Source organism: Procambarus clarkii, chromosome 12 (assembly GCF_040958095.1).
Source record: "Procambarus clarkii isolate CNS0578487 chromosome 12, FALCON_Pclarkii_2.0, whole genome shotgun sequence".
Classification (NCBI taxonomy): Eukaryota; Metazoa; Arthropoda; class Malacostraca; order Decapoda; family Cambaridae; genus Procambarus; species Procambarus clarkii.
In genome coordinates this window covers 7,765,107-7,777,221 of record NC_091161.1, presented here as the reverse complement: position 1 = coordinate 7,777,221, position 12,115 = coordinate 7,765,107, and the positions used below count along the sequence as shown (strand labels likewise).

The following is a 12,115-nucleotide window of genomic DNA, read 5'->3' as shown; positions in this document are numbered from 1 at the left end:
TTTCTTCATATGAAAGGTTTCTTATTTGCGGGGTTATCTTCGTCATCCTACTCTGGACGCGTTCAAGTGAATTTATATCCATTCTCTAGTACAGCGACCAAAACTGAACTGCATTATCTAAATGGGGCCTAACAAGAGCAAGATATACCTGAAGAACACCATCAGGTGTCTTGTTACTAACGCTTCGATAAATAAAACCCAGTGTCCCATTTGCCTTATCACGAACATTTATGCATGGATTTTTTTAAATTCTTACTAATCAAAATTCCCAGATCCCTTTTACAGTCCGACCTCTCAATCTCAACACCACCTCGCTCGTATCCTGTAACTCTATCATCATTACCTACCCTCAAAACCTTACATTTGTCAGTATTAAACTGCTCTGCCAATCTTTTGACCATTTCAAAACCCAAAGATCACTGTAAGACAGTTACAGTGAAGAAGGAAGTGTGAACTGGAGACAATTACAGTGATGAAGGAAGTGTGTACTGAAGACAGTTACAGTGATAGGGTAGACGGAGAGGGTATGTGAAGAGAGACAGGAAGGGGGGGGGGGGGGTGATGGGAAAGGTGCGGAGCTTGAGTGGGCGAGACTTGGGTTAGGACGTGTCCGGACGTCGACTTGGGGTCGACCCGGACACCGCCGGATCCCCATATAGTTTACAAAGAAAACAAAGCATAATTTTAATGACGACCAGTTGCACCGTAATATATAAGTTACTCTTACAGGCGGTGTTCGAGGTGTGGGAGAAGTTCCAGCTGGGGCGGCCTCTGTCGGAGCTCCTGGAGATGCTGCAAACCGCCCTGAGCCGCCTAGGATCCGCTCCAGCAGGGTGTGGCTTCCTATCCAACATCGACAACACGCTCACACAGGGAATAAAACGTCTTATTAAACTCCAGCAAGAAAGGAAGTCTTGTGCAACATAAGCCTTTATGGCACGTCGTGCCCCAAAATCAGAGACAGAGAGCGTTGTGTGTTAACATTATTGTGTAGAATATTACATTTTCTCATTATTCACGCAATGAAATAATGAAAAATGATCCTAACGTAACGATTTGTCGTGATTCTGTAAAGGTGTTTCAATATGTGTGATGCTGAATGTGGGTTTGGAGATGGACTTAAGTCCTGCAACCCTCTGGAAGGTTATTAAGGTCACTACAATAGCTCACTGACCAGCCAGCAAATATACGATAGCTCTGAACACAGTATAAAGGTAAACTCTCAGAATATATACGTGAGGGCCATTAACACTAGTGGCCTCGACAAGAACCGGAAGCCGACGGCTTGTCGAAGGCCCCACCCCCCATTTGTCTTCATAAACTTTTCCAGTTTGATTTTGAAATTCAAAAGACTCTTTGCATCTACGGTTTCGGCAGGTAGGCGGTTTCATGGGTTTTTATTTATATAGATATTATATATGTACTCATATCTCAGATCCCAAGAAACTTCCTTAACTCTCAACTCTCAGACCCAAAAGAAAATTTCCTTCCTTGTCAACTCTTGGAATCGGATCCAAAGTTATGAAGGAACTGGCAGAAGAACTATGCCAGCCGCAATAATTACTTGTCACAAAATCTCTGGACCAAGTGATAGTCCCCCTAGATTGGAAACATGCAAATGTCAGCCCATTTTCAAATGTTCGCCGCACACGTCCTCCACTCTCAACTCTCAGACCCACAAAGTACCTCACCTGTCAACTCTCAGACCCACAAACTTCCTCACCTGTCAACTCTCAGACCCACAAACTTCCTCACCTGTCAACTCTCAGACCCACAAAGTACCTCACCTGTCAACTCTCAGACCCACAAACTTCCTCACCTGTCAACTCTCAGACCCACAAAGTACCTCACCTGTCAACTCTCAGACCCACAAAGTACCTCACCTGTCAACTCTCAGACCCACAAAGTACCTCACCTGTCAACTCTCAGACCCACAAAGTACCTCACCTGTCAACTCTCAGACCCACAAAGTACCTCACCTGTCAACTCTCAGACCCACAAAGTACCTCACCTGTCAACTCTCAGACCCACAAACTTCCTCACCTGTCAACTCTCAGACCCACAAACTTCCTCACCTGTCAGCTCTCAGACCCACAAACTTCCTCACCTGTCAACTCTCAGACCCACAAACTTCCTCACCTGTCAGCTCTCAGACCCACAAACTTCCTCACCTGTCAGCTCTCAGACCCACAAACTTCCTCACCTGTCAGCTCTCAGACCCACAAACTTCCTCACCTGTCAGCTCTCAGACCCACAAACTTCCTCACCTGTCAGCTCTCAGACCCACAAACTTCCTCACCTGTCAGCTCTCAGACCCACAAACTTCCTCCACTGTCAACTCTTTGACCTACAAACGTCGTCCCCTGTCAACTCTCAGACCCAACACTTCCTCACCTGTCAACTGTTCTTCCATGCACCTCGGATGATAACGACGCACCACATACGACACTGTTCTTGGCAGCCGAGTCAACATGTTGTTACAGCTGTTCTTGACCAAACGTCTCCAGGGCAAAGGAAGACAACGGGCAAGATTTGTATGTTCAGTAACACTTTTCCTCTGCTGGCGGGTCACAACGGAGGCTGAGAAGTCCATATTATTGATTGACTTTTGCATAATTGAGCTCGTCCATCTGTTTAGAAGTGTAAACTCTGCAAGGAATATATTTGTCTTCCAGGGCTGTTCCTGGTGACCTCGTCCCCCTCGCATACCTCACCCGGCCCTGGGAGGGTTGCCCTCAGTGGTCCCCTAGCTGGCCGTCTGGTGTGTTCCAAGCCTATCATACCTCACCAGGCCCCGGGAGGGTTGCCCTCAGTGGTCCCCTAGCTGGCCGTCTGGTGTGTTCCAAGCCTAACATACCTCACCAGGACCCGGGAGGGCTGCCCTCAGTGGTCCCCTAGCTGGCCGTCTGATGTGTTCCAAGCCTAACATACCTCACCAGGGCCCTGGGAGGGTTGCCCTCAGTGGTCCCCTAGCTGGCCGTCTGGTGTGTTCCAAGCCTAACATACCTCACCAGGCCCTGGGAGGGTTGCCCTCAGTGGTCCTCTGGTTGGCTCCAAAAACAACATAACCCAACAAACATTTATTCATTTTGTCAAGTCTTTATAAGCACTAAATTGAAAACTTGAAAAAGTTTTGATAATGTAAGGTGGTAACATTAAATAAAACGTCCTTTTCAACGTTATGACATAACGCTTCACAGAGAACTTTTTAAAAGTTTATAAATTATTTATTACAGTTAATCATGTGACAAAATAAATATGAACATGATCGAATACTAATGACCCAAAGTGGATAACAAAGAATTTGAAGTACCTTATAGGTAAAAAGAGAGCTTGGTACAAAAGGATTAAAAATGGGGAAGTCACTTTAGAACAGGAATTCGTACAACTGGTTAGAAATGTTAAAAAAGAGATAAGGAAAGCAAAAAGAAACTATGAAGTTCGCATAGCAGGGCAAGCAAAGACAAATCCTAAAGGGTTTTTTCAGTTATATCGTACTAAGACTAGGGAAAGGATAGGTCCATTAAAAACTGAGACAGGTCAAATAACAGATAATGATGAAGAGATGAGTAGTATTTTTAATAAATATTTTGTATCTGTATTTACTAAAGAGGAACTTAACAATATGCCTTCAGCCGAACAAGTCTATGTGGGTGGGGACGAGGACAGGTTGACGAGTTTAGCAGTTACCAGGGAGGATGTTCTTAAACAAATAGTAAAACTCAAACCAAACAAATCCCCAGGGCCGGATGAAGTGTTTGCCAGGGTGCTTAAAGAATGCAAAGAGGAGCTTTGTGACCCACTGTCAACCATATTTAATAAATCAATAGAGTCAGGCAGAGTGCCAGAGTTTTGGAAAGTTGCTAATGTGATACCAGTTTTTAAGAAAGGAGATAGATCACTTGCGTCTAACTATCGACCAATTAGCCTAACGTCTATTGTGGGAAAGTTACTCGAATCTATAATAGCAAATAAAATTCGTCTTCATCTTGAAAAACATAAATTAATAATTGAGAAGCAACATGGTTTTATAAATGGCCGTTCATGTTTAATAAATTTGTTATCTTTTTATTCAAGCATAGTTGAGGCAGTTGATAGTGGTAAGGATTGTGATGTTGTGTACCTTGACTTCAGCAAAGTTTTTGATACAGTGCCACATGAAAGACTGATTAAAAAGATAAGAGTCTCATGGTATTGGGGGTGCTGTATTAAGCTGGATTAGGGCATGGCTATACCAAAGGAAACAGAGTTAGTATAAATGCAATCAAGTCAGAGTGGGAAAATGTTGTAAGTGGAGTGCCTCAAGGCTCTGTCCAGGGAACTCTGTTGTTTATAATATATATAAATGATTTAGATTCAGGTTTGAGTAGCAACATTTGCAAATTTGTCGATGATACGAAAATCGGTAGTTAAATTAATTCGGAGGAGGACTCACTATCACTTCAAGTTGATCTAGATAGGGTTTTGAAATGGTCAAAGGATTGGCAGATGCAGTTTAATGCTGATAAATGTAAAGTTCTGAGGTTAGGTAATGATGATAGAGTTACAAGATACGAGCTAGATGGTGTTGAGATTGCGAAGTCGGATTGCGAAAGGGATCTGGGAGTTATGATTAGTAAGAATTTAAAACAAAAGGATCAATGCATAAATGTTCGTAATAAGGCAAATCGGACACTTGGATTTATTAATCGCAGCGTTAGTAACAAGACACCTTGTGTGGTTCTCAAGCTATATCTTGCTCTAGTTAGGCCCCATTTAGATTATGCAGTTCAGTTTTGGTCGCCATATTATAGAATGGATATAAATTCACTTGAACGTGTCCAGCATAGGATGACTAAGTTAATTCCCCAAATTAGAAATCTTTCATGTGAAGAAAGATTAACAAAGCTTAAGTTGCATTCACTGGAAAGGCGAAGAGTTAGGGGTGACATGATAGAGGTTTACAAGTGGGTGAATGGACATAACAAAGGGGATATTAATAGGGGTATTAAAAGTATCAACACAAGACAGAACACGAAACAATGGGTATAAATTGGATAAGTTTAGATTTAGGAAAGACTTGGGTAAATACTGGTTCAGTAACAGGGTTGTTGATTTGTGGAACCAATTACCGCGTAACGTGCTGGAGGTAGGGTCCCTCGATTGTTTCAAGCGCGGGTTGGACAAGTATATGAGTGGGATTGGGTGGTTATAAATAGGAGCTGCCTCGTGTGGGCCAATAGGCCTTCTGCAGTTGCCTTTGTTCTTATGTTCTTATGTTCTTATGTTATGTTCTTATGTAACAGAAAGAGATAATAATTAGATATAATAATCATCATTATTGAATTAAGATGTATTTACAGCAGAAACAATTATGATTTATATTCACAATAAAATATGACCAATTTATATATAAGTATCATTAACACACATTTAATAAAATCTTCAGCTGAAGTAAGAACAAAGTTTCAGAAAATGTTCATGTGTGTAGCACCAATTTGTCCCTGGACTATGAGACAGAGAGGAAGGGAGACACATACACAGAGAGATATGCAGACAGTGGAAAAAGACAGACAACCATATTTAGTGAGAGGCATATAGACAATGAAACAGAGACGACTGAGACATGAAAGACACAAGGTATATTGACAAAGTGAAAGACAGAGACAGACAGAGACAAATGGAGGGATAAGTAGTCAGAGCAACCGAAAGAAAGAGATAGAGTAGATAGACATTGACAGAGAGAAAGTCATCCAGACCGAGGACTAGATAGACTGACAGAGATACAGAGATAAGGAAAGATCAAGACATCGGCAGAGCTATAGACAGATACACAGAGAGTGACAGACACACATAGAGACTGCTAGGCAGACAGAGAGAAAGAGAGAGCTTCTCTCCATTACTGGTAAAATTCTCGAATCATTAATCTTTGAGCAAATGACTTCATTCTTTGACCATTATCGGCTAATATGTGATCGACAGTATGGTTTTAGAAAAAAAGATCTGTTGCTGATCTCTTGCTAAATATCTCCACTAAGGGGGCAATAGGTTCCAATTTCCCTAAAAATGCAATAAATGAAAACTCGTTCGATTTCAATCAAACTTTTTTGACAAGTTGTATATTAAAAGTGTTTCATCTGGTCCAAGTTTCAGCATCGAGGAATAAAAGGAAGAGATAATAAAAATACTTGATTCAAGTGTCAAATTTGTACCAAAATGGTCAAAAACGATTATCAAACAAAAGTGTCAACTGAAATCATATCTATGACTCTTTGCTATCACAATAGCATATGTTAAAAAATATTATAATTAGTTTAATTGGAAACAAATTTAAGGTAAAAAAAATGTTTTTTTTTATTTTCAATTTTTTTTTTCTTTTTTCTTTTTTTATCGGACGATTTGCATGAAACTATACACCTGACTGCACGTAAGCCTATCTGTAAGGGTGCAAATTTTGGAGAAAATTGGTTAATGTCAACCTCAGCCATAGATTTTAGAACCTTAGACTTTATTATTTGCTTGTTTTTTCAATTAATATAAACGTTCAAATAACTTTTTCATTTTTTATTTAATTTACATGAAACTTACACAGTATATGTAGAGTGCATGTCTCTAAATGTTGTTGATAGCTTTTTTCTCTAAGTTCATTTATTGATTTTATAATAGCAATAAACATGCCATATTTGCAGAATTTTTGGGAGGAACTTTGAAAATTTGTGTTAGGATGTTTTGGAAAATATCTATCTACCAATCCTTTATTATATGTTAATGTGTCAGAAAAGTGTCACAGAATAATTATATCTGAAACGTGTGTTTATTTATTAAGACTTGAAAATGTGTAAAAGTCGTTGAAAAAAAAAATATCCCTTGCTATTTACGCTGAAGTACTGAAACTTGGGACAATTGCAGCCCTTTTCATATACAACTAGTCAAAAAATATTGGTTGACATTGAACAACTTTTCTGCAAGCAACCTATTGGCCCCTAAGTGGCTTCAGCCTCGTGATAATTCCAAGATCAGCTGTGTTGATGTTCTAGACAAAGCAGGTGCCTTTGAACGGGTCTGGCACTCTAAGATTAGTAGTGAAGCTTCAAACACTATTCATCTCAGGCTCTATCTTAGAGTTAATAAAAGACTACCTTCAAGAAAATACTCTAAGATTAGTCCTCATTGGAAGAGAATCCAAAAGCCACTCAATTGGTGCAAGCGTACAAGGCAGTGTACTTGGCCCTCTGCTGTGGAATGTCTATTTCGACGATCTACCTCATCTCATTCCTAAAGCTCAAGCCTAAGATGATTGCTGCACTCTAACCTTTACATACAGAGAGGAAGAAATGCCAACTGCTACAAGACTCATCTATCACAACTTTCAGTGATTTCTACCTAGAAAGGAGATGGCAAGTCCACCATACAGCACAACAACTTGGGCTGTACGATAGAGAGATGGTCTCACTTCATATAGGTCGGCATTCAATCCCCGACCGTCATAATGGTTGGGAACCATTCCATCCCCAATTCCAATCCCAAATCCTTATCCTGACCCCTTCCCAGTGCTATATAGTCGTAATGGCTTGGTGCTTTCCCCTGATGATTCCCCTTTCCCTTCCGACTGAGAAAATACAGGCAATGATGATAATTAGACTGCACATTGTTAATCGGACATGCTAGCAAAGATGTGGCAAAAACATACAGTTACAGATAAAATTGGCCTTTTAGGAATGAAGTTTGACTCTTCAATGAAAATGAAGAGCCACATGCTTAACCAAGCCCAAAAGGCAGCTAGGAAACTTAAAGCCCTACAGCAGATCTCACATCATTTTGACAGCAGGGGCTGCTAAACCTTATATGAAGCACAAGATTGCTCCCAACTGGAGTTTGTATCCCCCTTCTACTGGATTGCCTACTCTTCGTCATTCATCAGACTTTTGGGTAGAGTGGAGAGGTGTAGAAGAAGACTCATCTCTAGTCTTGACTATGTCTGGTGGGAAAGTGTGAACATCAGAGACTGCAACCCCGTCATGACGTTTGGTGGATATACTCTTTTGTACAAGTCTAGCATTCTCAAAGTTACGCACATGTCCCAACATCGTGGGCAAACAGTAGTCTTCACTAGGATCTAGACCAGCACAATTCTCTCAACCTTCAACAGTCTCATGCTAAAGCTGCCTCTCTCCAGAACATTACTATATCAGCGATCATTTATTCCCAGGCTGACTCACATTTGGAACTTGTTTGTTCTACAGGTTGATTCATTGGAGATCAGCTCAACAGATCACGTGGCACACAGTTGGTTACAGGCTCATCTTCTTCCCTTATATGATTGTTACTTACGAGATATATAAAGTGTATTCCTAATGATGCAAATAACAGGTTCATGAAATAAATGGGTCTCTAGGAGCAGGTTTCAACTGAGCTGAGGAAGGATTACAGCTCTTAATTACAGGTTTCACCAGGTTCCTTATATGATAGTTAATTGTGTAATAGTTAATTAATGTAAAGGAACAGTCTCATGGAATAAATGAGTCTCAAGGAGCAAGCATTAGATGAGCTAAAGTAGGATAGCAGTTCTTGATAAGGATAACAGTAGGATAACAGTAGACAGCTGCTATGGGGAGCTTCCTGGGGGATGTGTGTGTGTTCGAGTGAAATACATAATAGACACAATAGAGGAAATATAGATTGGCTAGAAAGGCGGGGTCCTTGAGTTAAATAACTCGATTCTGCACACACAAATAGTAAATACACATAGAAAATACACACACACACACACACACACACACACACACACACACACACACACACACACACACACACACACACACACACACACACACACACACACACACACACACACACACACACACACACACAGCAAGCTAACGTTGGAAAGCAGCTAACGTAGTCCCGATATACAAGAAAGGGGATAGACAGGAGGCACTGAACTACAGGCCAGTGTCCCTAACCTGCATACCATGCAAGCTGATGGAGAAGATTGTGCGAAAAAAACTAGTGGAGCATCTGGAGCGAAGGAACTTTGTAACACAGCATCAACATGGGTTCAGGGATGGCAGGTCCTGCCTCACAGGGTTACTTGAATTCTACGACCAGGCAACAAAAATAAGGCAAGAAAGAGAAGGGTGGGCAGACTGCATATTTTTGGATTGTCAGAAAGCCTTTGATACAGTGCCACACAAGAGGCTAGTGCGAAAGTTGGAGATGCAGGCTGGAGTGAGAGGGAAGGTACTCCGGTGGATAGAGGAATACCTAAGCAACAGGAGACAACGAGTCTGTGTGAGGGGTGAGGTCTCAGATTGGCGAGACGTCACAAGTGGAGTCCCGCAGGGGTCAGTCCTTGGACCTATACTGTTTCTGGTATATGTAAATGATCTCCCAGAGGGTATAGATTCGTTCCTCTCAATGTTTGCCGACGATGCAAAAATTATGAGGAGGATTGAAACAGAGGATGATAGTAGGAGGCTACAAGATGACCTGGATAGACTGAGTGAATGGTCCAACAAATGGCTGTTGAAGTTCAACCCGAGTAAATGCAAAGTAATGAAACTAGGCAGTGGAAACAGGAGGCCAGGCACAGGATACAGAATAGGAGATGAAGTACTTAATGAAACAGACAGAGAGAAAGATCTAGGAGTTGATATCACACCAAACCTGTCTCCTGAAGCCCACATAAAGAGAATAACGTCTGCGGCATATGCGAGGCTGGCTAACATCAGAACGGCGTTCAGGAACCTGTGTAAGGAATCATTCAGAATCTTGTACACCACATATGTAAGACCAATCCTGGAGTATGCGGCCCCAGCATGGAGCCCGTACCTTGTCAAGCACAAGACGAAGCTGGAAAAAGTCCAAAGGTATGCTACTAGACTAGTCCCAGAACTAAGAGGCATGAGTTATGAGGAAAGGCTGCGGGAAATGCACCTCACGACACTGGAAGACAGAAGAGTAAGGGGGGACATGATCACAACCTACAAAATCCTCAGGGGAATCGACCGGGTAAACAAGGATGAACTTTTCAACACTGGTGGGACGCGAACAAGGGGACACAGGTGGAAGCTGAGTACCCAAATGAGCCACAGAGACGTTAGAAAGAACTTTTTCAGTGTCAGAGTAGTTAGCAAATGGAATGCATTAGGAAGTGATGTGGTGGAGGCTGACTCCATTCACAGTTTCAAATGTAGATATGATAGAGCCCAATAGGCTCAGGAATCTGTACACCAGTTGATTGACGGTTGAGAGGCGGGACCAAAGAGCCAGAGCTCAACCCCTGCAAGCACAATTAGGTGAGTACAATTAGGTGAGTACACACACACACACACACACACACACACACACACACACACACACACACACACACACACACACACACACACACACACACACACACACACACACACACACACACCGACCTCTGACCGCGTGACCTCACCTACGGCAGCAACCCTTCTACCACCACGTGGGACGACGATTGGAGATTCACTCACCTATTGTGTTAGCAGATTGTGCAAGGTATTGAGGAGCGCCTTTTTGGCTAGATTGTTACTGCAATGACTAGAAGGGGTTCAAGGTCAATCACCAGCAGGGATGAGGAGGAGGACAGATTTATAGACAAATTAATAGGGAAATTTGTAGAGAGAAGGAGTGATTGGTTGGAGGATCTAATCCAGGGGATTAAAAGTGAGGTATTTCAGCAAATACAGGATGCGGTAGAGAGGCAGAAACAAGAACTTATGCTCTATGTTCAGGAAGAGATTAGGAAGGGAAGAGAGGACTGGGAGAGGGAATGTGTTCGTATCACAAACGAATTAGGAAGGATTAGCAGCATGGCTAAGGATAGAGGATTAGTGGGGGATGGGTTAGTGACTGCGGTTGGGATGGGGAATCCCCAGGGGACAGGCTACCAGCATGACAATGAATTACTGAGGAGACGGTCTATTATAATACATGGATTATTCGAATCTAGGGGCACCAACAAGACAAGAGAGAATAGAAACAGAAAAATACGAATTGCACGAGATATTGAGGTGTATTGGAGCAGAGATGGCAGAACGCGAGGTGGATATCAATCGACGGGTTGGACCTTACAATTGTACCAAGAATAGACCTGTTCTGGTGCAATTCTCCAATGAGGAGGCAGTGGAGTACATAATGAGGACCAAGCATTTACTCAGAGGAAGTGAAACCCATTACAATGTGTTTATAGAGAGGTTTATGACGAAAGATGAGCAAACAGCCCACAAAAATAGATGGCAACAACGACATCGAACTAGCCTCTCAGGTAGTCTCACCTCCCAGGTCACATCCCAGGTCACCTCCCAGGTCACCTCCCAGGTCGCATCCTCCCCAACTCAGCCCTCCTATACATCCCCCCTGCCTCAGCCTCCCAAAACCCCCCTGTCCCTTCCACATTTGCACCTCCACAACGATTCCCCTGCCCCTGCTACATCACACTTGTCAGCGACCCCAGTGGGTCAAGCCATGCCCTCCCCAAACCCACCTTCCCATTCCCCCTCCCCAAATACCCCTTCCTACTCCCCTGCCCCTTCTACCCCATTGACTTCAATTCCATCTACTCCATCCCAGCTTCCACTGCACCCCTCTTCCACTCACCCCCAAACCCCACCCAACCCTCACCCCTCCTATGCACCTCCAGCCCACATTTAACCCCCTCACCTTGTGACCCCCTAACACCTTCCCCCATCTCCCTCTTCCCCTCTTCTACCCCAAAACCCCCACCTACCCCCGATTCCCCCCTAACTAATATACCCTCTCTTCCACTCCCAGCACCCATGCTCCATTCTCATCTCAGCTCTCCGCCCTCAGTATCCCTCTTCCCCCCAACCTCTCAACCTCTATCTGACTCTCAGTCTCACTCTATTTCTCAACCCCCCTATGCTATTCAGACCCCTAACTTTCAGACCCATTATGCCCTTCCTACCCCCCTAGATGCCCAGACCCCATTCGCCTACCAGGCACTCCCAGGCACCCCCCTAGCACCCCCCCACTCACCCCCACAGCCCCCACTTGCCCCCCAGACACCCCCCAGTTCCCCCCAGACCCCTGGTGAAAGGGGGAACTCTGACACCCGAGTTTCCAAGAAGAGTCTCAAGGTTTGGTACAC

The 12,115-nt window shown here is 43.2% G+C and overlaps 2 protein-coding genes across 2 annotated transcripts in view; both read left to right on the top strand.

Moving 5' to 3' along the window:
• Positions 1–2,013, top strand: part of LOC123772838 (glucoside xylosyltransferase 1) — a 155,958-nt gene extending 153,945 nt beyond the window's left edge. The window contains exon 9 of the mRNA XM_069323214.1: positions 730–2,013. Coding sequence (XP_069179315.1) covers positions 730–927 — 198 coding nt within the window. The 3' untranslated portion in view covers positions 928–2,013. The remainder of the gene's footprint in view (positions 1–729) is intronic.
• Positions 1,545–2,426, top strand: LOC138364201 (uncharacterized). The gene has a single exon (XM_069323525.1). The coding sequence runs from the start codon at positions 1,545–1,547 to the stop codon at positions 2,424–2,426; it is 882 nt and encodes a 293-aa protein (XP_069179626.1).
• The last annotated feature ends 9,689 nt before the right edge of the window (positions 2,427–12,115 follow it).

Bases quoted from the DNA above. Each gene is read 5' to 3' on its own strand.
- LOC138364201 (XM_069323525.1), top strand. From the start codon at position 1,545: ATGCCAGCCGCAATAATTACTTGTCACAAAATCTCTGGACCAAGTGAT.